Source organism: Trichomonas vaginalis, chromosome II, assembly GCF_026262505.1.
Source record: "Trichomonas vaginalis G3 chromosome II, whole genome shotgun sequence".
Taxonomy (NCBI): domain Eukaryota; phylum Parabasalia; order Trichomonadida; family Trichomonadidae; genus Trichomonas; species Trichomonas vaginalis.
In genome coordinates, this window is record NC_067204.1 from 14,899,642 (window position 1) to 14,916,801 (window position 17,160).

A 17,160-nucleotide genomic window follows, 5' to 3' on the forward strand; every position below is an offset into this window, starting at 1 on the left:
TATGGAGACGAACAAAAGAAATATTTAAGAGTTTATGAAATGGCAGATATGACATTACCTGACCCAGCTCCAGCACCATACTATTATGACTATGGAGATGACGTCAGAACACCACATGTAGATGAACAAAAGCTAACATTATATTTAGAATATTATAGATATAAAAGATATAATGCAATAGAAAAAACGAGAATAGTATACTATTATGAAGATGACAGAAATAAATATTATAGTCAAGACTTTACCCACCCTGAAAACATAAGATTATATTATAAAAAATATTCTGACACAAACCAGAAGAAACCTGAAATGGTTGCACTATATTTTAAGTTCAAAAGGGACAATCCTATAATATCTCATATGTTTGATTTAATGAACCCAGTAGGTTCTATTTACACGTCAATGGAAGCAAGAGGTCCTCAAGTAATGTTTGGTGTTGGTGCATGGGAACAAATAGTCGACAGGTTTTTGTATTGTGCAAACTCTTCAAAGGAAACAGGTGGAAGTAAAACGATTTCAGGTGAAAACTTACCTGCGCACAGTCACTACATAGATTTAAGTACATCTCAAGCAGGTTGGCATAGGCATAGATATTGGGATTGGACAGGAATGACAAAAGGTAAAGGATATGATGTTAAAGACGACGTTAAGTTTGCTATAAATTGTTACTGGAGTGACACTCAGGGAGAAGGAAACCATACACATTTTGTTTCAGGATATACACAAACAACGGGACAAAGTAAAGAATACATGCCACCTTACATGACAGTTTACGCATGGTATAGAATTGCTTAGTCGTCATTTTCAACTTCTTTAGCATATTCGTCAGCAGTTGTCTTATATTTGTTAGGAACTGTCTTTGAAAGTATACCACCTTGAACCTTAACAAGTTTGAAACGAGGTCTGACAATAGTAGTTTTATCTTCTGCTTGCAGTGTGTACATTTTGCCATGTTTGCCTAAAACTTCATAATATTCTCTTGTATACTTTCTTCTATTTTTACGAACACGAAGGTGAGTACCTGTCGAGTTCCCATTGTTGTCATAGTCAATAGTATTTTCATATGGGTCGCGTTTAGGTATTTCTATTTTTACTTTGTCACCTTTCTTAAGTTTGAAGCCTGGCATTCTTCTTGTTTGTCTCTTTTGACTAAACTATTAAATATATAGTCTTTCTAAGTCGGGGTTGTTTTTCAATTTCTTCAGGGAATGGTTTCCCAAACCTTTTTGTTTACGGGTATTGTAAATATTTAAAACTTGTCTCATCTTTGCCATGGAGAAATGTCTATATTTGTCGTCATATGACATTTCATCTACCTCACCACCTTGTGGTTGATTTAAGTCTCTTAAGATTTTTATACAACTGTCAATGACACCAAGAGCAGAATGGTTTTGGTCGACAATGAAATATTGGTTTACATTTTTTGAACGCAGATAGTTTTTAATATCGTCTGATTTGAAAGAACTTTCACAGTCAGATGTCAGTTTTGTTGGATGGTATTTGTCAACGAATATTGTCAAAGCAGTTTTCACATCTAAAATATTTTTGGACTGTAATGGTATGGCTTCACAGTATCTTGTGTTTTGACCGACAAATATTAGCCAGTTATGGTGGTCCATCTTCTCTATACCTCGGAATGTTTTCCAAATATCCATAAACCAAGCATTTGGTGTTGAACTAAAGATTTTTACCATGAGTGCTTTCTTTGTCGCTTTAGAAACATAGGGGTCCTTGTTTGGATTCGTCATTTTTTTAACCCATAAGAAATGGGTTTATTTGGCGCATTAGCAGGAGTTGCATCCAGATTTTTGCCCGCAGTGGGAACAATAGCTAGAGGTGCATTTGGAATTGGAAGGAAGATTTTGAGTACTTTAGGTATACTGAAAGAGAAAGCACAACCTATTATACAAACCGTACAGAAAGGTTGGGAGGTAGCACGAGATGCAGCAAATCTTATTCCAAATCCTGAAACAAGAGGAAAAGTTCAAGGATGGATGGACAATGTAGGAAGAGAAGCAGGAAACTACTATAACAAAGCAAATGACTACTATAACCAAGCAGGACACTACATGGACCAAGGTGAAAGATTCTTTAACAGAGGATATAACCATGCACAACAGTGGGTAAACAATAACCAACCGCAACCACTCAAACTTGGGGAATGTAAAGTTTTTTACTGAGATGAAATGAACAATAACAGCATTGAGACAAATGGGCTCAAGATGGATTTGTCGACTTCCAGCAGTTACACAACCACGTGTTTGTCAAGTTCTTCCTATACCTCAGGAAGTTTTAGACCGACTTAAAAAACCTAAACAACCAGTTGAAAACAAACCAAACTAAAATTTTTTACTGAGATGAAATGACCGAAGAAGTTGAAACCGTAGATTTGACACCACAAAAAAAAGTTCAGAACCATTGTCAAAACCTGTCAAAGAACTTACAGATGAAGAGAAAAATTCAATAATAGAAAGTGCCAGGTCTGGAAATACAAACCCTAACTACAAAGTCACTTTTCATAGAAATGGAACGGCTAGTATCTCAAAAAAGAAACAGACTCTCACAAATAAAATATTGAAGTCTGAAGGAGCTTTCGAGACAACAGATGGGAAGGTATTCTTCACTGACCAACAGTTCATTATAGAACATCTCATTGACTTAGAGTCAAAATATTCTAAACTTTACAACAACACAAAAAGTTGAAAGGAAAACAAAAACAAATGGCATATGATATTTATGAAGATGTTGACGACACAACCATACCTGCAAGTGAAGTAAAGTCAGGTGAACCAAAAAGTGACGAAAAACCGATAGAAGAAGGTGAGCCAAAAACTGAAGATAAACCAAAACCAAAGGTTAGTTTCCAAACTAAACCAAGTCAACCTTCATTAGCTGGTATGGGTTGGCGTCAAAGGCTTCTGGTAGCTGGTGGTTACGTAAAGTAAAGGAAAAAACATTTTTTTATTTTTATTTGAAATGTACGCTGAGTTTGTTGGAGAAGACCGTTGGGAAACTTGTTTGTTAGATGAGAAATATGAAATGGCATACCATTTAAAATAAAACATTTTTTCAAAAAAAAATATTTTTTTATTTTATTTGAAATGTACGCTGAGTTTGTTGGAGAAGACCGTTGGGAAACTTGTTTGTTAGAATGAGAAATATGAAATTCACTGTTGTGAGTCATTTGAAGTCAGAAACAAAGAGACAAAAAGAGTTTTAAGCGAATGGGAGCGAAATAACGGATATACTACTATGAAGATGGGTGGAAAACACTATTTTAAACATGTTGTCATTGCAACTCATTTTATACCAAACCCTAACAATTTACCTTTTGTAGACCATATAAACCGTATAAGAAACGACAATAGACTTGAAAACTTACGTTGGGTCACTCGTTCTGAAAACAATAAGAACAAAAGCAAATTTAGAGATATTGTATTCGAATTTGTCGACGAACTAGAAGATGAAGCAATTGAAATTACAGACTATGGCAAGCATACGCTTGAGTTTTACTACTATAGCGAAGAACAAGACTCTTTCTACTTTTATACCGGCGTAAACTATAGGAAATTACAAGTATGTTTTACTAAGACGGGCTATGCTTATGTAAACACTAGAGATACAGATGGAAAATACGTTCCAATATTTCTTAACAAATTCAAGAAGCTATATGGCATACCATTTTAAAACATTTTTTAAAACAGTATATTTTTACATATATTAAATGTTTCAGGTTGAAAAACAAAGAACAAAAGTAGCAGATACAAAACCGTTAGACTATATCTTTACAAACGCTGGTAGGACTATATCAGATGAAGAAATTTCATCCGGCTCCTACCGCTTTGACTTTCCAATTCGTTGGCTTCAAAGTCCTTCAGATGCAAAGGCAATAGGATTTAGAAGAGTTTTGTTTTCAAATAGAACTAACGCTTTTATGTTTGCAGTATATTTTCATGGGCAGTATAGAGGTTCTGATGGTCTACTAGACAAATTTGATGAAATGAGAATCTTTACAGTTCGTTCAGACGAAAGTCTTGAGAAGACTCTAAATGACTTTCAAACTCAAATAAACAAATACTACTGGGAATTTCAAGAAAAATACGATTCTTTACTAAATGGAACATACTATCTGAAACTAGAATATGACAAGATGAACTCCACAGTTTCATTTCAAAGGATTGAAAATAACCCTCCAAGAGATACACAGTTTTTATTTTGGCAAGTAGACAAACGTTCTTGGGCACAATTTCTTCGGTTACTAAACCAGAACGAACCATTACCACCTGACGGTCCGTTCTGGTTTATACGCCCACCAGCAGATTTGACAGTTTATAGAAACGTGTTTGACCCTCAAAATGTTATGTGTCATGCAAGTTTCAGTTCAAGCAACAATAGTTTTCTTTGTATTGGTAAGGACTTTTATGACTTTGCTTCTAAATTCTATGAACCACCGAGTAACAGTTTCTCTGACTTTCAAGTTTGGTTCACAACAAATGGTGTGCAACATATTGTTCCATTGTACTACGACTTTTATCTCGAATTGTCTTTCATATATAACTACGGAGAAGTGCTGAAAAAGTATTGAAAAATATATTTTAGGTGAAGAGGTGAGATTTCACCTCTTTTTTCACCTGTTTTTTCACCTCTTTTCTACCATCGTAGAAAACACACAAAACTCTTGAATTTTCATGAATTTCCTTAAGATAGAAAAAATAAAGTTAGTTTTATTTTTTTATTTTTTTTTATTTTGTATGTAAGAACAGAAATGACAAACACTGAGTTTGAAACAGTTAAAAAGATAGACAATGACACCAAAGTGGTTAGAATAGGTGATTTAAACGTAAGATACTCAAAGAAATACAACAAATATTCTTTGTCAGACATTATATCTCCATCTGGAAAGAAAACATGGCATTGGGTTGGAATTGCTTCAACTCAGAAAATTTTGACAAGAAATCCTGAGCTTATGATATCGGTAAGATTCTATGGAACTACAGCATATCTCATTGACAAAAGTCTTATACCGATAGTTTTGTTATGGATTGACCCAGTTGTTGGATATAATTTCATAACATATGGTTCATTCGATACGGAACGTTGCAGTGAGGGCTTACTTTACATCGTTTCAGAAACCGAAGGACTTCAATACAAAGAGATATAAGATAGGAAGAACATATAATATAACTCAAAGATATGACAGTACAGTCAATAGAGTTAAGGTTGTGTTTGTTAACGATATGAGAGCTGCTGAAACAGAACTACTTGAAAAGTTTGAGAAGATGTATGGTGCTCCCACGAAAGGTAAAGAAACGTTTGAAGTAGATGAGATAGATAGTGCTATAAAATTATTTGACGAAGTTGCTGAAAAATACATGTAAAGCGTATATTTTGGTCTTTTGTGAAAGTCAGAAAATAAAGTTAGTGTCATTTTTTGTATTTTTTTGTATTTTTATGTTAGAATGTTAGATATAACCTCTTTCTAACCTCTTTTCTACCCTCTTGAATTTGTCATGATTTTATATTCGCAAAAATATATTTTAGGGTAGAATGTTAGATAACCTCTTTTCTAACCTCTTTTCTACCTCTTGAATTTGTCATGAGTTTTATACAGAATTCGGCAAAAATATATTTTAGGGTAGAAGGTTAGATATAACCTCTTTTCTAACCTCTTTTCTACCCTCTTGAATTTGTCATGAGTTTTCCCGAAATAAAAAAATAAGTTGGTTTTTTTAAAAAATATTTTTTTTATTTTTATTGTAAGAACATGTTAGCAACAAACAGCACCAAACTCGTTAGTCATGAACCCAACTTCAATGTTAGTAGAGATGAAAAGCTTCATTCCTTCTTCATATACTTCGAAACAAAAATCCAGAAGATAAAGCAAGAACTTTTAACAAGTACTTTGGACTGTTGTGCGAAAGATGAAACAAATGAACAGTATCTTATAAATGCAGGATATTATTGACCATTTACCCAAATTGCCTGAAATCCAACAACAAAAGCTTACTATTCCAGAATTCGATGAAATAGAAGTCAAAGCAACTGACTCAGTAGAAATAAAGAAGTTCATACGAAAGGTTAACTATGAGTTTCTTGGATTTCATTGCAACCACAAAGTCATGGACAAAGATTGCGATATGGTATTATAAGAACATCTCTGACATATACAAATCTGGGGAGTTTAAGACCTACGACAACTTTGTTTCGTTAGTTGCTGAATGTGTATGGCAGATAAGAGATAAAGATAGAAGAGGTAAGATATGGAATGAACAGATAAAACCCGCAACTTTTGAGTTAAAGAGAGCAATTGACGCCTTATCATACTAGCAGGTAAGGTTTCAGAATATAACGCAAAAATGAACCCACAATGTTCTAAATGTAAAGCAGCAATGAGGAAATATAACTACTCCGTCAAAGAGAATAGAACGTATGCGAAACGACTATGCTGACTTAAAAGAAAGATATGTCAAACATTGAGTTTGAAACAGTTGGGAAAGATAGACAATGACACCAAAGTGGTTAGAAATAGGTGATTTAAACGTAAGATACTCAAAGAAATACAAACAAATATTCTTTGTCAGACATTTTATCTCCATCTGGAAAGAAAGCAAAGGACTGGGTTAGAATTGCTTCTAGTCAGAAAATTTTGACAAGAAATCCTGAGCTTATGATATCGGTAAGATTCTATGGAACTACAGCATATCTCATCGACAAAAGTCTTATACCAATAGTTTTGTTATGGTTAGACCCAGTTGTTGGATATAACTTCATAACATATGGTTTATTCGACTCAGAACGTTGCAGTGAAGGCTTACTTTACATCGTTCAGAAACCGAAGGACTTCAACACAAAAAGATATAAGATAGGAAGAACATATAATATAACTCTAAGATATGACAGTACAGTCAATAGAGTCAAGGTTGTGTTAGTTAATGATATGAGAGCTGCAGAAACAGAACTACTTGAAAAGTTTGAGAAAATGTATGGTGCTCCCATAAAAGGTAAAGAAACGTTTGAAGTAGATGAGATAGATAAAGCTATAAAATTATTTGACGAAGTTGCTGAAAAATACATGTAAAAATAACGTTTACCATGTAAAACGCTTATAAAATAACTGGGGTAGAAAAGAGGGTAGAAGACAGGTTAGATCTAACCTTCTACCCTAAAATATATTTTTATTGAAAAATGACCAAATTTCATGAAATTTCTCTAGACCGACTTCCTTCGGGGTCGCCAAAACTCTATGAAATCATGAATTTCCTTAAGATAGAAAAAATAACGCTAATTTTATTTTTTTTTATTTTTTTATCCGGAATATAAAGACAGATATGTCAACAACCGAGAACACAACAACTGCTATCGTTCATGAAGCTATAAATGAAGAATATGAGTGGGTTCAGTTTAACAAACAACTCCGTCTCATTCGTTCGGTCAAAGATGACATGTACCAAATGCAAAGTATTTTGACAGCATGTTTTGCTCCAGATACTAAGAAACCACAAGACTGGTTTAGGAACCAAAGCACACAAGAACTTTTGAGTGAGTTTGAACATGTAGAACTTAAAAAGATGTACCAAGACAGACAAAACTTACCATCACATCTAAAAGGTATATATGTTCATAAGTTCCTAGTTAGTTCAATAGCAATGTGGGCTTCACCTCGCTATTCATGGTATGTTTGTAAACTTCTTGACGAACTTTGTACAAAGCAGAGAGAAGATATGATGAAAGAAGACAAAAACATACAGAAAAGAATACCGCGTTCAGTACCAAAAGGAAAGGAAAAGAACTATAAGTATATGATTTACACTGAAGAGATGGAAAATGAAGAAGACAGAGATATGGTTATGTTGCATTTAGTCAGAAGAAACAACAAAAGCTTTTACGACCTTGCTAAGATTTACAAATCTGACAGAAATTGGTTCTATCGCGAAAACTTACCGATTTCAATGACACCAAATGAAGATGTGAAACAAATAGTTCAAGATACGTTACCTCAAACACACTATGATATTAAAGGTTGTACAATACTTACCTTCAAAGAAGACTTACCGCTACTGAAAGAAAAAATAACAGAGTATTTTGACAACTTCAAACAAGCAGAGTAAATGAACCATTTATTTTTGGTCTTGACTTCAGATGGCTCAGGTAGCTCTAGATGGTAAATTGTCTTGTCAAATCCTTCTGGCATTCCAAGTCCTTCCTTCCGACATTCCAAGTCCTTCCTTCCGACATTCCAAGTCCTTCCTTCCGACAGGAAAAGTTTTTCTTTCCGACAGGAAAAGTTTTTCTTTCCGACAGGAAAAGTCCTTCCTTCCGACAGGAAAAGTTTTTCTTTCCGACAGGAAAAGTTTTTCTTTCCGACATTCCGAGTCCTTCCTTCCGACATTCCGAGTCCTTCCTTCCGACAGGAAAAGTCCTTCCTTCCGACAGGACACAAACGAATGTCCCACGTACCACCAACCGAGTCCATTCCAAAGCCAGAAGAACCGAAAGCTGCAGAACCACAACAGACTTACTAAGACTAAACACTTACATTTTTCAAGCTTGCTTGGTTTGCACTTGCTGAGATATTCCTTCACGGTTTCATTTACCTCAATTAGATAAATTGCTTCGTCTAAGGGGTCAAGCTCCATACTGAGTCAGTACAATATTGTACTTTTTCAAGACAATGTTGTATAAATTCAGTACAATATTGTACTTTTTCAAGACAATGTTGTACTTTTTCAAGACAATGTTGTACTTTTTCAAGACAATATTGTACTTTTTCAGAACAATGTTGTACTTTTTCAGTACAATGTCTCTCAAATTTGAGTACGGCTGTACTTTTTCAGAACAAGTCTTGAACTTTTTCAGAACAATGTTGTACTTTTTCAGAACAATGTTGTACTTTTTCAGAACAATGTTGTACTTTTTCAGAACAATGTTGTACTTTTTCAAGACAATGTTGTACTTTTTCAAGACAATGTTGTACTTTTTCAAGACAATATTGTACTTATTCAGTACAATATTATATTGTTTCAGAACAAAGACGGTTAAGACACAAACGAATGTCCGACGTTCCTCTTCCTGAATGCCTTCCAAAGCCAGAAGAACCGACAGCCCCAGCACCACAACAGACTTACTAAGACTAAACACTTAGATTTTTCAAGCTTGACTTTTTACAATTTGAACTTTGTTTGCGTAGATATGAATTCTGAAAGAAGTATGAGGGTCTTGTATGACTTTGTACTTCTCCCATAGTTCATGTCTGTCAAACTTACCTGCCATGGACTCTTTCATAAGTTCCATGAAATCGTCTTCGGACAATCCGGGGAAAAGTACAATGTCAGTAAGTATTCTCTTTACATCCTTACTTAAACTCTTTGCTGTCTGTACACAAATGACAACTGAGATGTTAAAGTGTCTGAGCTTCTTAAGAATTCGACACATGTCTTGTTCTCTGTTCTTAACAAAGGAATGAGAAGCAAAGTCATCTAAGATAAGAGACATCTATGAGGGTAAGTCTTCCAATCTAAGATTGCAATTTCTTCGAAATGTATTCTATCTCTTTCTGTTTGTTTCTGAAGTGTTTCTTCTCTAATATTCTCTGCATTTCCTCATTTGGGTCTTTAAACTTAGAATTTATATACTCATTTATAGCATTGTACTTCAAAACTCTTCTTTGGTACTTCTTTATCCAATCTAACAACTCAGAGTCTTTTTACATACTAACTTAGACTTTTTATAATATCTTTGAACGAATTTACGGTTTGATCGAATTGACCAGAGAAGTACTACAAATGACTACTAACTCATAGAATGGGTTCTTCTCATCTAGTTCTTGTTGTTGTGCAGCCATTTTAAGATAAGTGAAAGTCTTACCCGACCCAGGTGGTGCGATTAACCTGTATACCATTCTGAGCAAATAGGAACTTGTCATGTATGGGTTTTATCTGAGCATTTTCTAACTTCCTCTTGTTCTTGTTTTAAAACATTCTCAAATTTCTTGTCAATGTCAGCAAAACTTTTTTTCTAACATATTTTTAGAAAAATTAAAATTTTTTATCTTTTTGAAAATGTCTAGCGATTTCGCTATCTATATTCGAGACAAGCTTTTCGACAGCAAAACATCTGTAGACCATAAAATCTTACATAGTGTAAACAAGAAAGGTGAATTTGTTTCTAAAGTTCTGTTTCTGGAATATGACAAGAACCATAAAACATTACAAAGAGCAGTCTTAAAATTTGTCAATGACAGACTTGTTGACAGAGATGACACCGATTGGAAAGATGAAGTCCAACAAAAGTTCTTAGAATGCAAAGAAGACACATGCGCTGTTCTTGAAGATGAAATAGGAAACAGAATAGAGAGCTATTAAAGGACAAAGAACTTTTACATAAATATGGTTCTGAGAAATTTGACATAACTCCACCAGAGAAGAAGAAGAAGAGAGAAAAGAAAGAAAAGAAAGTAGAAGAGAAGAAAGAACCTGAACCAGTTCCAGAGAAGGTGAGATATGACATGTAAAAATAAAATTTTATTTTAGAACATTTCTGGGTCAATGTCAATGTTCTCTTCCTCTTTAGGAGCAAACACTGGCTTAGACTCTAAAATCTTTTTTACCTAATTTACCTTGAACTTCAACTATCTTAGACTCATAATATTCATAGTCGTCTGCTTTCTTTGGTTCATAAGGTATAAAAGTTTGTATGCTTTGCCTTTCTTCGAGTTTTGAGAACTTTCTGTCAAAATTTTCTTTGACTGCTAACAAACCTTCTATGTCTAAGTCTTCAAATTTCGCACCATTTTTAGTCACAATAGCAAACTTAACTGGTTCGATGTTCCAAACTTTGTCAAATTAGACTTTTTCAAAATTGTAGAAGTAAACATTCAATATGCGAATGGAGCTAACTTATCTTTGACTTCTGTCATGTACTTGTTGACTGAAATATATTTCGTCATCTTTTCTATCGGATAAAAAAATATTTTTTTTTAAAAACGTTTTAAAATGGTAATGCCATATAGCTTCTTGAATTTGTTAAGAAGTATTTTAACGCATTTTCCATCTGTATCTCTAGCGTTTACAAAAGCATAGTCTTCCTTAGTAAAACATACTTGTAATTTTCTATAGTTTACGCCGGTATAAAAGTAGAAAGAGTCTTGTTCTTCGCTATAGTAGTAAAAACTCCAACGTATGCTTACCATAGTCTGTAATTTCAATTGTTTCATCTTCTAGTTCGTCGACAAATTCGAATACAATATCTCGAAATTTGCTTTTGTTCTTATTGTTTTCAGAACGAGTAACCCAACGTAAATTTTCAAGTCTATTGTCGTTTCTTATATGGTTTATATGGTCTACAAAAGGTAGATTGTTAGGGTTCGGTATAAAATGAGTTGCAATGACAACATGTTTAAGATAGCGTTTTCCACCAATCCTCATCCTAGCATATCCGTTATTTTGCTCCCATTCGCTTAAAACTCTTTTTGTCTTTTTGTTTCTGACTTCAAATGACTCACAACAGTGAATTTCATATTTCTCATCTAACAAACAAGTTTCCCAACGGTCCTTTCCAACAAACTCAGCGTACATTTCAAATAAAATAAAAAAATATTTTTTTTGAAAAAATGTTTTATTCCATGCAATGTTTTACTTCTCATCTGTAACAAACAAGTTTCCCAACAGTCTTTTCCAACAAACTCAGCGTACATTTCAAATAAAATAAAAAAAGATTTTTTTTATTCTTGAGCTATTTTTTATTCTTGAGCTATTTGTTGTTCTTGAGCTATTTGTTGCATTTGTTGTTCTTGAGCTATTTGTTGTTGAAGTTGTTCTTGTAGTACAATACTTTCACCAGTTGCATCTTCCAATTCGAAACTTTCTGCCGTCATTGACAAATACATAGGACATAAAAGTTTTACAGGAACAAAGTTTGCGTCGACTAAGGTTAAGTTTATGTTTGCTAAAGTGTTTGAGTTCACTAAAGCTGAAAACTCTGCATTCGAATGAACAATAGGCAAACCAGCAGAGAAAGTGTTGTTTATACGCATGAGTATCTTTTGGTCATAGTAGTTTCTGTCGATATTCGAATAGCACTTTGAACCTAAGTTTGAAACAATATATAAAATAGGTGTACTTAAAGTCAATGGAACAGACAAACCTTGTATGACACCTTTTCCTGTTATAGGAAACTGTTGGTAGTAAAAACCAGATATAAGTTTTGTATTATAGCTCATATCGTTTATAGTAAACTCAGTCGGACATCCAAACATAATGAAACCTGCTCTAGTTGCAGCACATGTTACATCCGTCCTTAAAGTATTAAATAAGTCAACAAAACCTGTTGGTGGTATATCTGAGTAAGTATCTTCAAAGGAGTATTTTTTACCATTCACAACACAAAGTCTTCTGGTGTCAAAAGAGCAAAACAGGCTTTAGTCGTCATTGTGTTTAAGGTTAGTTTACAATATCGTCCTTGAGGACTTTGTAAGTTTGTTGTTATAGAATTATATGACTCAGGGTTTTTAGTCGTAATAGTATAAACCATTATGTCTTCTGCCATTTACTTAGCAAATAATTTTAATGAAATGTTGTGGTCGTCAAATATTTTTATAACGTCTGGGAAACTATACTTTAAGTTCAACGTTTCACCTCCTTTCATAACGTATATCTTGTCAATGACATTATATGAAACACCACAGCAACTAATGTCGGGTTCTATTTCTTTGATGTTTATATCGTCTGCCTCTGTCAAAAGTTTCAATAGTTCTTTCAAAACTTCATGAGGTGCAATGACATATGAGTTCACTTTTACAGGGTTGTGCTCAACCAAGTTTAACATTATACCCAAAGCCTGACAAATCTTCTCCTGAGTTTGAAGTTTGTTTTCAGTTGTGGTAGTCGTTTCGAATATCTGCAACAGAACTTAAGTCTCTGCTAACTTCAGGATATGTTGGTTGTTCTTTTACAGGAACTATTGTTATACCATCTTCGTCTTCGTATGGTTTCCCCACTTCAACATCTCTTTCTTTGACATTGACAACAACACTTTGACTGTTTGTTTGAGTTGGTGAATTTAACTTCACATCTGCCACCGCCATTAAACCTTTTGAAACACTCACGCTTCTATTTTTCGGAAATGACATTTTACTTAGAATAAAAAGATGGACGTATTCGAGTATCTCTTCGAATTGAAGCAGAACAAAGTTTACACACACAAACAATACAAGTTCATTGACAGAATAGTTCTTTACACAAACAATGGAAAATGTTATAGAATAGCAATATTTGCTGAACCAAAATATTTTCATAAAGCAAAGAAAGTTGGTATAACTGAAATGGTGAAAGTTCTTGAAGCAGACAAAAATATAACTTCAAAACTTACAGATATTTCTAAAGGTAAGTTTATAATACAATACTATGTCAAAACTGGCGTACTGTCAATATTTGACGGAGAGAAGTCAGTTCAAGAACAACTTACTGACCTGCTGCCAAAATCTGCTCGATGGAAGCTGTCGTTATGCCAATCTGAGGAGCCCCAGCAGGTTTCATCGAACGAATCTTCAAAAGAGCATCTTCCGTGAAAAGTGCTATTGGTTTTGTAAACTTCTTTGCTTTCAATTCATTTGGACCGTCTCTGTCACCAGTATATTGTATTTGAACTGTACCAACAGTTGAAATACCACCCATAAAGTCTTCTGAGTCAGCAAATGGAATGCCAAGCCAAAAGTTTGAACGGTCTCCATTTGTATATTGAGTGTTTTGAGCTCCTGTATGGGTCCATACTTTCACATATGGCATAATAGAACTTTGCATTTCAGGGTTAATGGTTGTTGTGAAGTTGTTGTTAAAGTTCATAGCATCTAATGTCAAGTTGTATGACCTCATATCCTCAACTGTAGAATATTCTTCTCTTGGATAGTATTTGCCATCTATGTTTATATGATATTTAATACCAGGGTTGTAGAAGCAAGAATAGTCATTTATAGTTCGTCTGAACAGTACAAACATAGTATCTGCATGTTTCATTGCAGTTGTTAAAGCAATATCTGTTCTTGCACCTGGGTCAGCACTTTGGTTTCCAACTTCACCTGCAAAGTCTTTGACAGATATTTGGTGTATAGGGAACATAAGTGGAACTGCAATATATTTGGCAGCTAAAGCATTTGAAATATCTGGGTCCAACATATAGACTGCAAGTCTGCTTTCTATTCTCTTGCATTCAAACCTTTCGCATGTGAACTTAACTGGGTCCCAAGCAGTTCCAGCAGCATTGAAGTAGTAGTTTACTTCAGTGTTGAGGTTTGAGAAACCAAAGTCTAAGTCAACTTTGTCTTTGCAAAATTCGGCGAATGACGTTTGATTTGCTCCCTTTACGTCTGTAAGAGTGAATGGGTCTTGTGTTGGTGCAATGACTAAGTTATTTTTGCTTGGAGTAAGTTCGATAGAAATTTTTCCTGCCCAGTTTGGCAAGTATCTTAAAAACCTGAAGATGAGGAAAGATGACAAAGGAACTCTAAGTTTCAGTTTTACTTTGGTTACTGCTGCTGCAGTTTGTCCAGAAAGGTCAACATAAACTCCTGGAACGTTAGGGTCAAGTCTTCTTATTTTCTCAATAGTTGCATACTGGTCTGTTTGTTCTCTAGCTTGTGGTTGTACTGAGTTTCTTAAAGCGAACCATTCATAGTTTGCCCATGTTACTGTTTGAACTAAGTCAGAGTTAGAATATATCTTATATCCCATGAAAACTTCTGGAGCATATTGGTATCCGACATAGAAAATTCCATTGCAACCTTTCTTGTCAGACAACTTGGCAGAAGGTTTTATTTCAATGTCTTGTTCCACGTATAAGAAAGAGTTGTCAATAGAAATTATATGAAACCTGTCGCAAGCAATATCTACTGTTGTTGAAGAACCTTCTCCAAACTCACCTACGTTTCCATAAGAAACAGCAGTTGTATATTCGTAAGTTCCAGGAACTATTTCTGACCTTCTAATGGCATTGTCGCATTCGTTATACCATTCGGAAACATTTCCATTCATAGCATCCAAAACTGTTGGCGTTATATTCTGAGCGGCGTACATTTCATATGAGTAAAAATATAGAATAGTTGGATTTATATGTCATAATAGAACCCACTCCGACCAAGCTTTACTTTCTTCCTGACTGAGTTTTTAACTCTTCTTTTTCCTTCATTGCCCTCTGCTTGAAGTTGTTGCATCTTTGCATTATGTTCATCTAGTATGTTGCAAATTTCCCATGTCCTTTTTGCCTTTTGGCTCTGGTCGCCCATCTCAGGTAACCTATATCCTAGAAGAGTTTGTCATAGTTTGTATTTGAGTCGTCGCTTATTGTTTGCATGACTCTGTCCTGAGTTTCTGGTTCAAGCTCTTCAAACAGTGCCTGTCCATATGGAATAAGCTCGTTTCCAAATATATGTTTTTGTAGCCATTCTGGTTTTCTTTCCATGTTACCAACTATATCTTTGTGAATGGGAAAGCTTTTACCCAATCTTTCAGTCTTGCGTCATTTATTTCTGTAGTTGGTTTTATTTTGTCAAGGAACATGTTTTTCAATACTAACATTTCATTTGGTACTGTCCATTTGAGTTTTCTTAAATATTCATCCCTTCTCGATTCATTGTCTGCAAAGTAAGTTTTTATGACATTTTGTAAACTTTCGTTTGCAAGGTCATGTACAATAGGTTCTCTTCCTTCTCTCTCCCTAACTTTCTTTCTAAACTCTTCACCAAATATACCATCTTTATGGTTCTGTGTAGTTCTTTGAGATAAATGTTCTAGAACGTCAGGTGTTATATTTCCATCAGCCATGTTCATTTCATACTGGTCCAAAATATCTGCATGTTTCATATCTTTCAATGGCATTAAAGCCGCGCTTAAAATACCAGCTATATCTGGTTCACCATTGACTTCCATTGCGTCTACAACTTCTTGGAATTGAGGTTGTAAGTTTATGAACCACCTATCTGGGTTAGCTTTATGACCCCATCTCATTGTAGTTCCATCGTCTGCAGAAACAAAAGTAGGTTTGTTTCCATCTTGGTTAGGTTCTGAATGAACTTTAAACAATGTTTCATTTCTATATGTTTTCTTGAAATTTAACCTTTTATCTTCACCGAGTTCATCCGAAGATTGAACGTTAAATGCTCGTAAGTAAAAAGGGTGTTGTATTTGTGTACATTTTCTTTCAGTACTTCCATTCTATGCAGAATATTTTCATCTGGTGTTGGAGTCTTTTGTATGTCGGCAAACATTTTTCGATATTCTTCTACTATGTCAGCCGAATTTTTTTTAGACTCTTGGAAATATTCCATATTCTCCGCATACTCTTGTTGAGGGTCAAGATTTTTCGGCTGTTCCAAATCTTCATCTAGTTCTGTGAAGTTAGTTTCCAAAGGAGTGACTTGTTCGTTTCCTTCAGGCTCTTCTAGCTGTTGTTGCTGAACTATTTCTTCCATGTCTGGTTGTATCTGAACTTCTTCCTGTGGAGTTTCTTGTACCTCATCTGCTGGCATTTCATATATTCCGAGACCGTTTTTAACAATTTCCCTATCTACGTCATCCGCATTCATAAGCTTTTGTTCTTTCGTTCCGTCTCTATTTTTTACGCGTTTCATGACGAAAGTTGAATTGTCATTTAGCTCTGACATCAAATATCTCGGAGTAAATTCATCCATGTCATTTGGATGATATGCTATTAAATCATATCCCTTAGCGAGCTTGTATTTTCCAGGTTTGAGATTATATCCGTTTTGGTGCTGAGCCATAAAGCTAAATAGGTTCGGGTCAGTATTTCCATCCTTGAACTTTCCAATAGCTTCTTTATATCTGTCACTAAAGTCAATACTATCTGGGAAACCACACTCTTCTTTAAGCATTTTTAAGAATTCTTGGTTTCCTTGTTCTCTACTTCTTTTATGTCCTTGCTCTGTTTGTGGTTGTTGTTGTGCAGGGTTTTGAACTGTTGGTTGCTGTGCTGGTTGTTGTGTTGGTTGTTGTGCTGGTTGTGGAGGTGGTTGTTGTGCTGGTTGTTGTGCATGCCTGTGTCTGTGTCCATGTGACGATGTAAATGTTCTAGGTAGTCCTGGTGCAGGTGCTTCTCTTGGAGGGTTTGGTGGTATATAAGTTCCACCAGCTGGCACATATGTTCCATCTGCAG

The 17,160-nt window shown here is 34.8% G+C and overlaps 7 protein-coding genes and 7 pseudogenes across 14 annotated transcripts, besides 1 other annotated feature; 9 read left to right on the forward strand and 5 right to left on the reverse strand.

The window, feature by feature from the left end:
• Positions 1-15,011: part of a mobile genetic element that runs on past the window's edge.
• TVAGG3_0546740 lies at positions 2,187-2,343 on the forward strand (annotated as a pseudogene). The gene has a single exon. A coding segment is annotated over exon 1 (157 nt).
• Positions 2,721-2,945, forward strand: TVAGG3_0546750 (phage tail repeat-like family; the record flags this gene model as incomplete). The annotated part of the gene is made up of 1 exon (XM_051238036.1): positions 2,721-2,945. One exon carries the CDS (start codon positions 2,721-2,723, stop codon positions 2,943-2,945), a length of 225 nt encoding a protein of 74 aa, XP_051095860.1.
• TVAGG3_0546760 lies at positions 3,102-3,687 on the forward strand (annotated as a pseudogene). Its single transcript has one exon. A coding segment is annotated over exon 1 (586 nt).
• TVAGG3_0546770 lies at positions 4,766-5,372 on the forward strand (annotated as a pseudogene). The gene has a single exon. A coding segment is annotated over exon 1 (607 nt).
• Positions 5,814-6,442, forward strand: TVAGG3_0546780 (annotated as a pseudogene). Its single transcript has one exon. A coding segment is annotated over exon 1 (629 nt).
• On the forward strand, positions 6,668-7,078 carry TVAGG3_0546790 (organellar and viral DNA polymerase type B; the record flags this gene model as incomplete). Its single annotated transcript, XM_001304746.1, has 1 exon — positions 6,668-7,078. One exon carries the CDS (start codon positions 6,668-6,670, stop codon positions 7,076-7,078), a length of 411 nt encoding a protein of 136 aa, XP_001304747.1.
• On the forward strand, positions 7,329-8,108 carry TVAGG3_0546800 (KilA, N-terminal/APSES-type HTH, DNA-binding family; the record flags this gene model as incomplete). Its single annotated transcript, XM_001304747.1, has 1 exon — positions 7,329-8,108. The coding sequence occupies one exon, from the start codon at positions 7,329-7,331 to the stop codon at positions 8,106-8,108; it is 780 nt and encodes a 259-aa protein (XP_001304748.1).
• On the forward strand, positions 8,140-8,607 carry TVAGG3_0546810 (uncharacterized protein; the record flags this gene model as incomplete). The annotated part of the gene is made up of 1 exon (XM_001304748.1): positions 8,140-8,607. One exon carries the CDS (start codon positions 8,140-8,142, stop codon positions 8,605-8,607), a length of 468 nt encoding a protein of 155 aa, XP_001304749.1.
• On the reverse strand, positions 9,148-9,432 carry TVAGG3_0546820 (protein of unknown function, DUF4106 family; the record flags this gene model as incomplete). Its single annotated transcript, XM_051238037.1, has 1 exon — positions 9,148-9,432. The coding sequence occupies one exon, from the start codon at positions 9,430-9,432 to the stop codon at positions 9,148-9,150; it is 285 nt and encodes a 94-aa protein (XP_051095861.1).
• On the forward strand, positions 10,059-10,510 carry TVAGG3_0546830 (annotated as a pseudogene). The gene has a single exon. A coding segment is annotated over exon 1 (452 nt).
• TVAGG3_0546840 lies at positions 11,738-12,543 on the reverse strand (annotated as a pseudogene). Its single transcript has one exon. A coding segment is annotated over exon 1 (806 nt).
• Positions 12,548-13,081, reverse strand: TVAGG3_0546850 (annotated as a pseudogene). The gene has a single exon. A coding segment is annotated over exon 1 (534 nt).
• Positions 15,012-15,458: 447 nt separating the features above from the next.
• On the reverse strand, positions 15,459-15,917 carry TVAGG3_0546860 (protein of unknown function, DUF4106 family; the record flags this gene model as incomplete). The annotated part of the gene is made up of 1 exon (XM_051238038.1): positions 15,459-15,917. The coding sequence occupies one exon, from the start codon at positions 15,915-15,917 to the stop codon at positions 15,459-15,461; it is 459 nt and encodes a 152-aa protein (XP_051095862.1).
• Positions 15,918-16,881: 964 nt separating this feature from the next.
• On the reverse strand, positions 16,882-17,154 carry TVAGG3_0546870 (protein of unknown function, DUF4106 family; the record flags this gene model as incomplete). The annotated part of the gene is made up of 1 exon (XM_051238039.1): positions 16,882-17,154. The coding sequence occupies one exon, from the start codon at positions 17,152-17,154 to the stop codon at positions 16,882-16,884; it is 273 nt and encodes a 90-aa protein (XP_051095863.1).
• Positions 17,155-17,160: the final 6 nt, after the last annotated feature.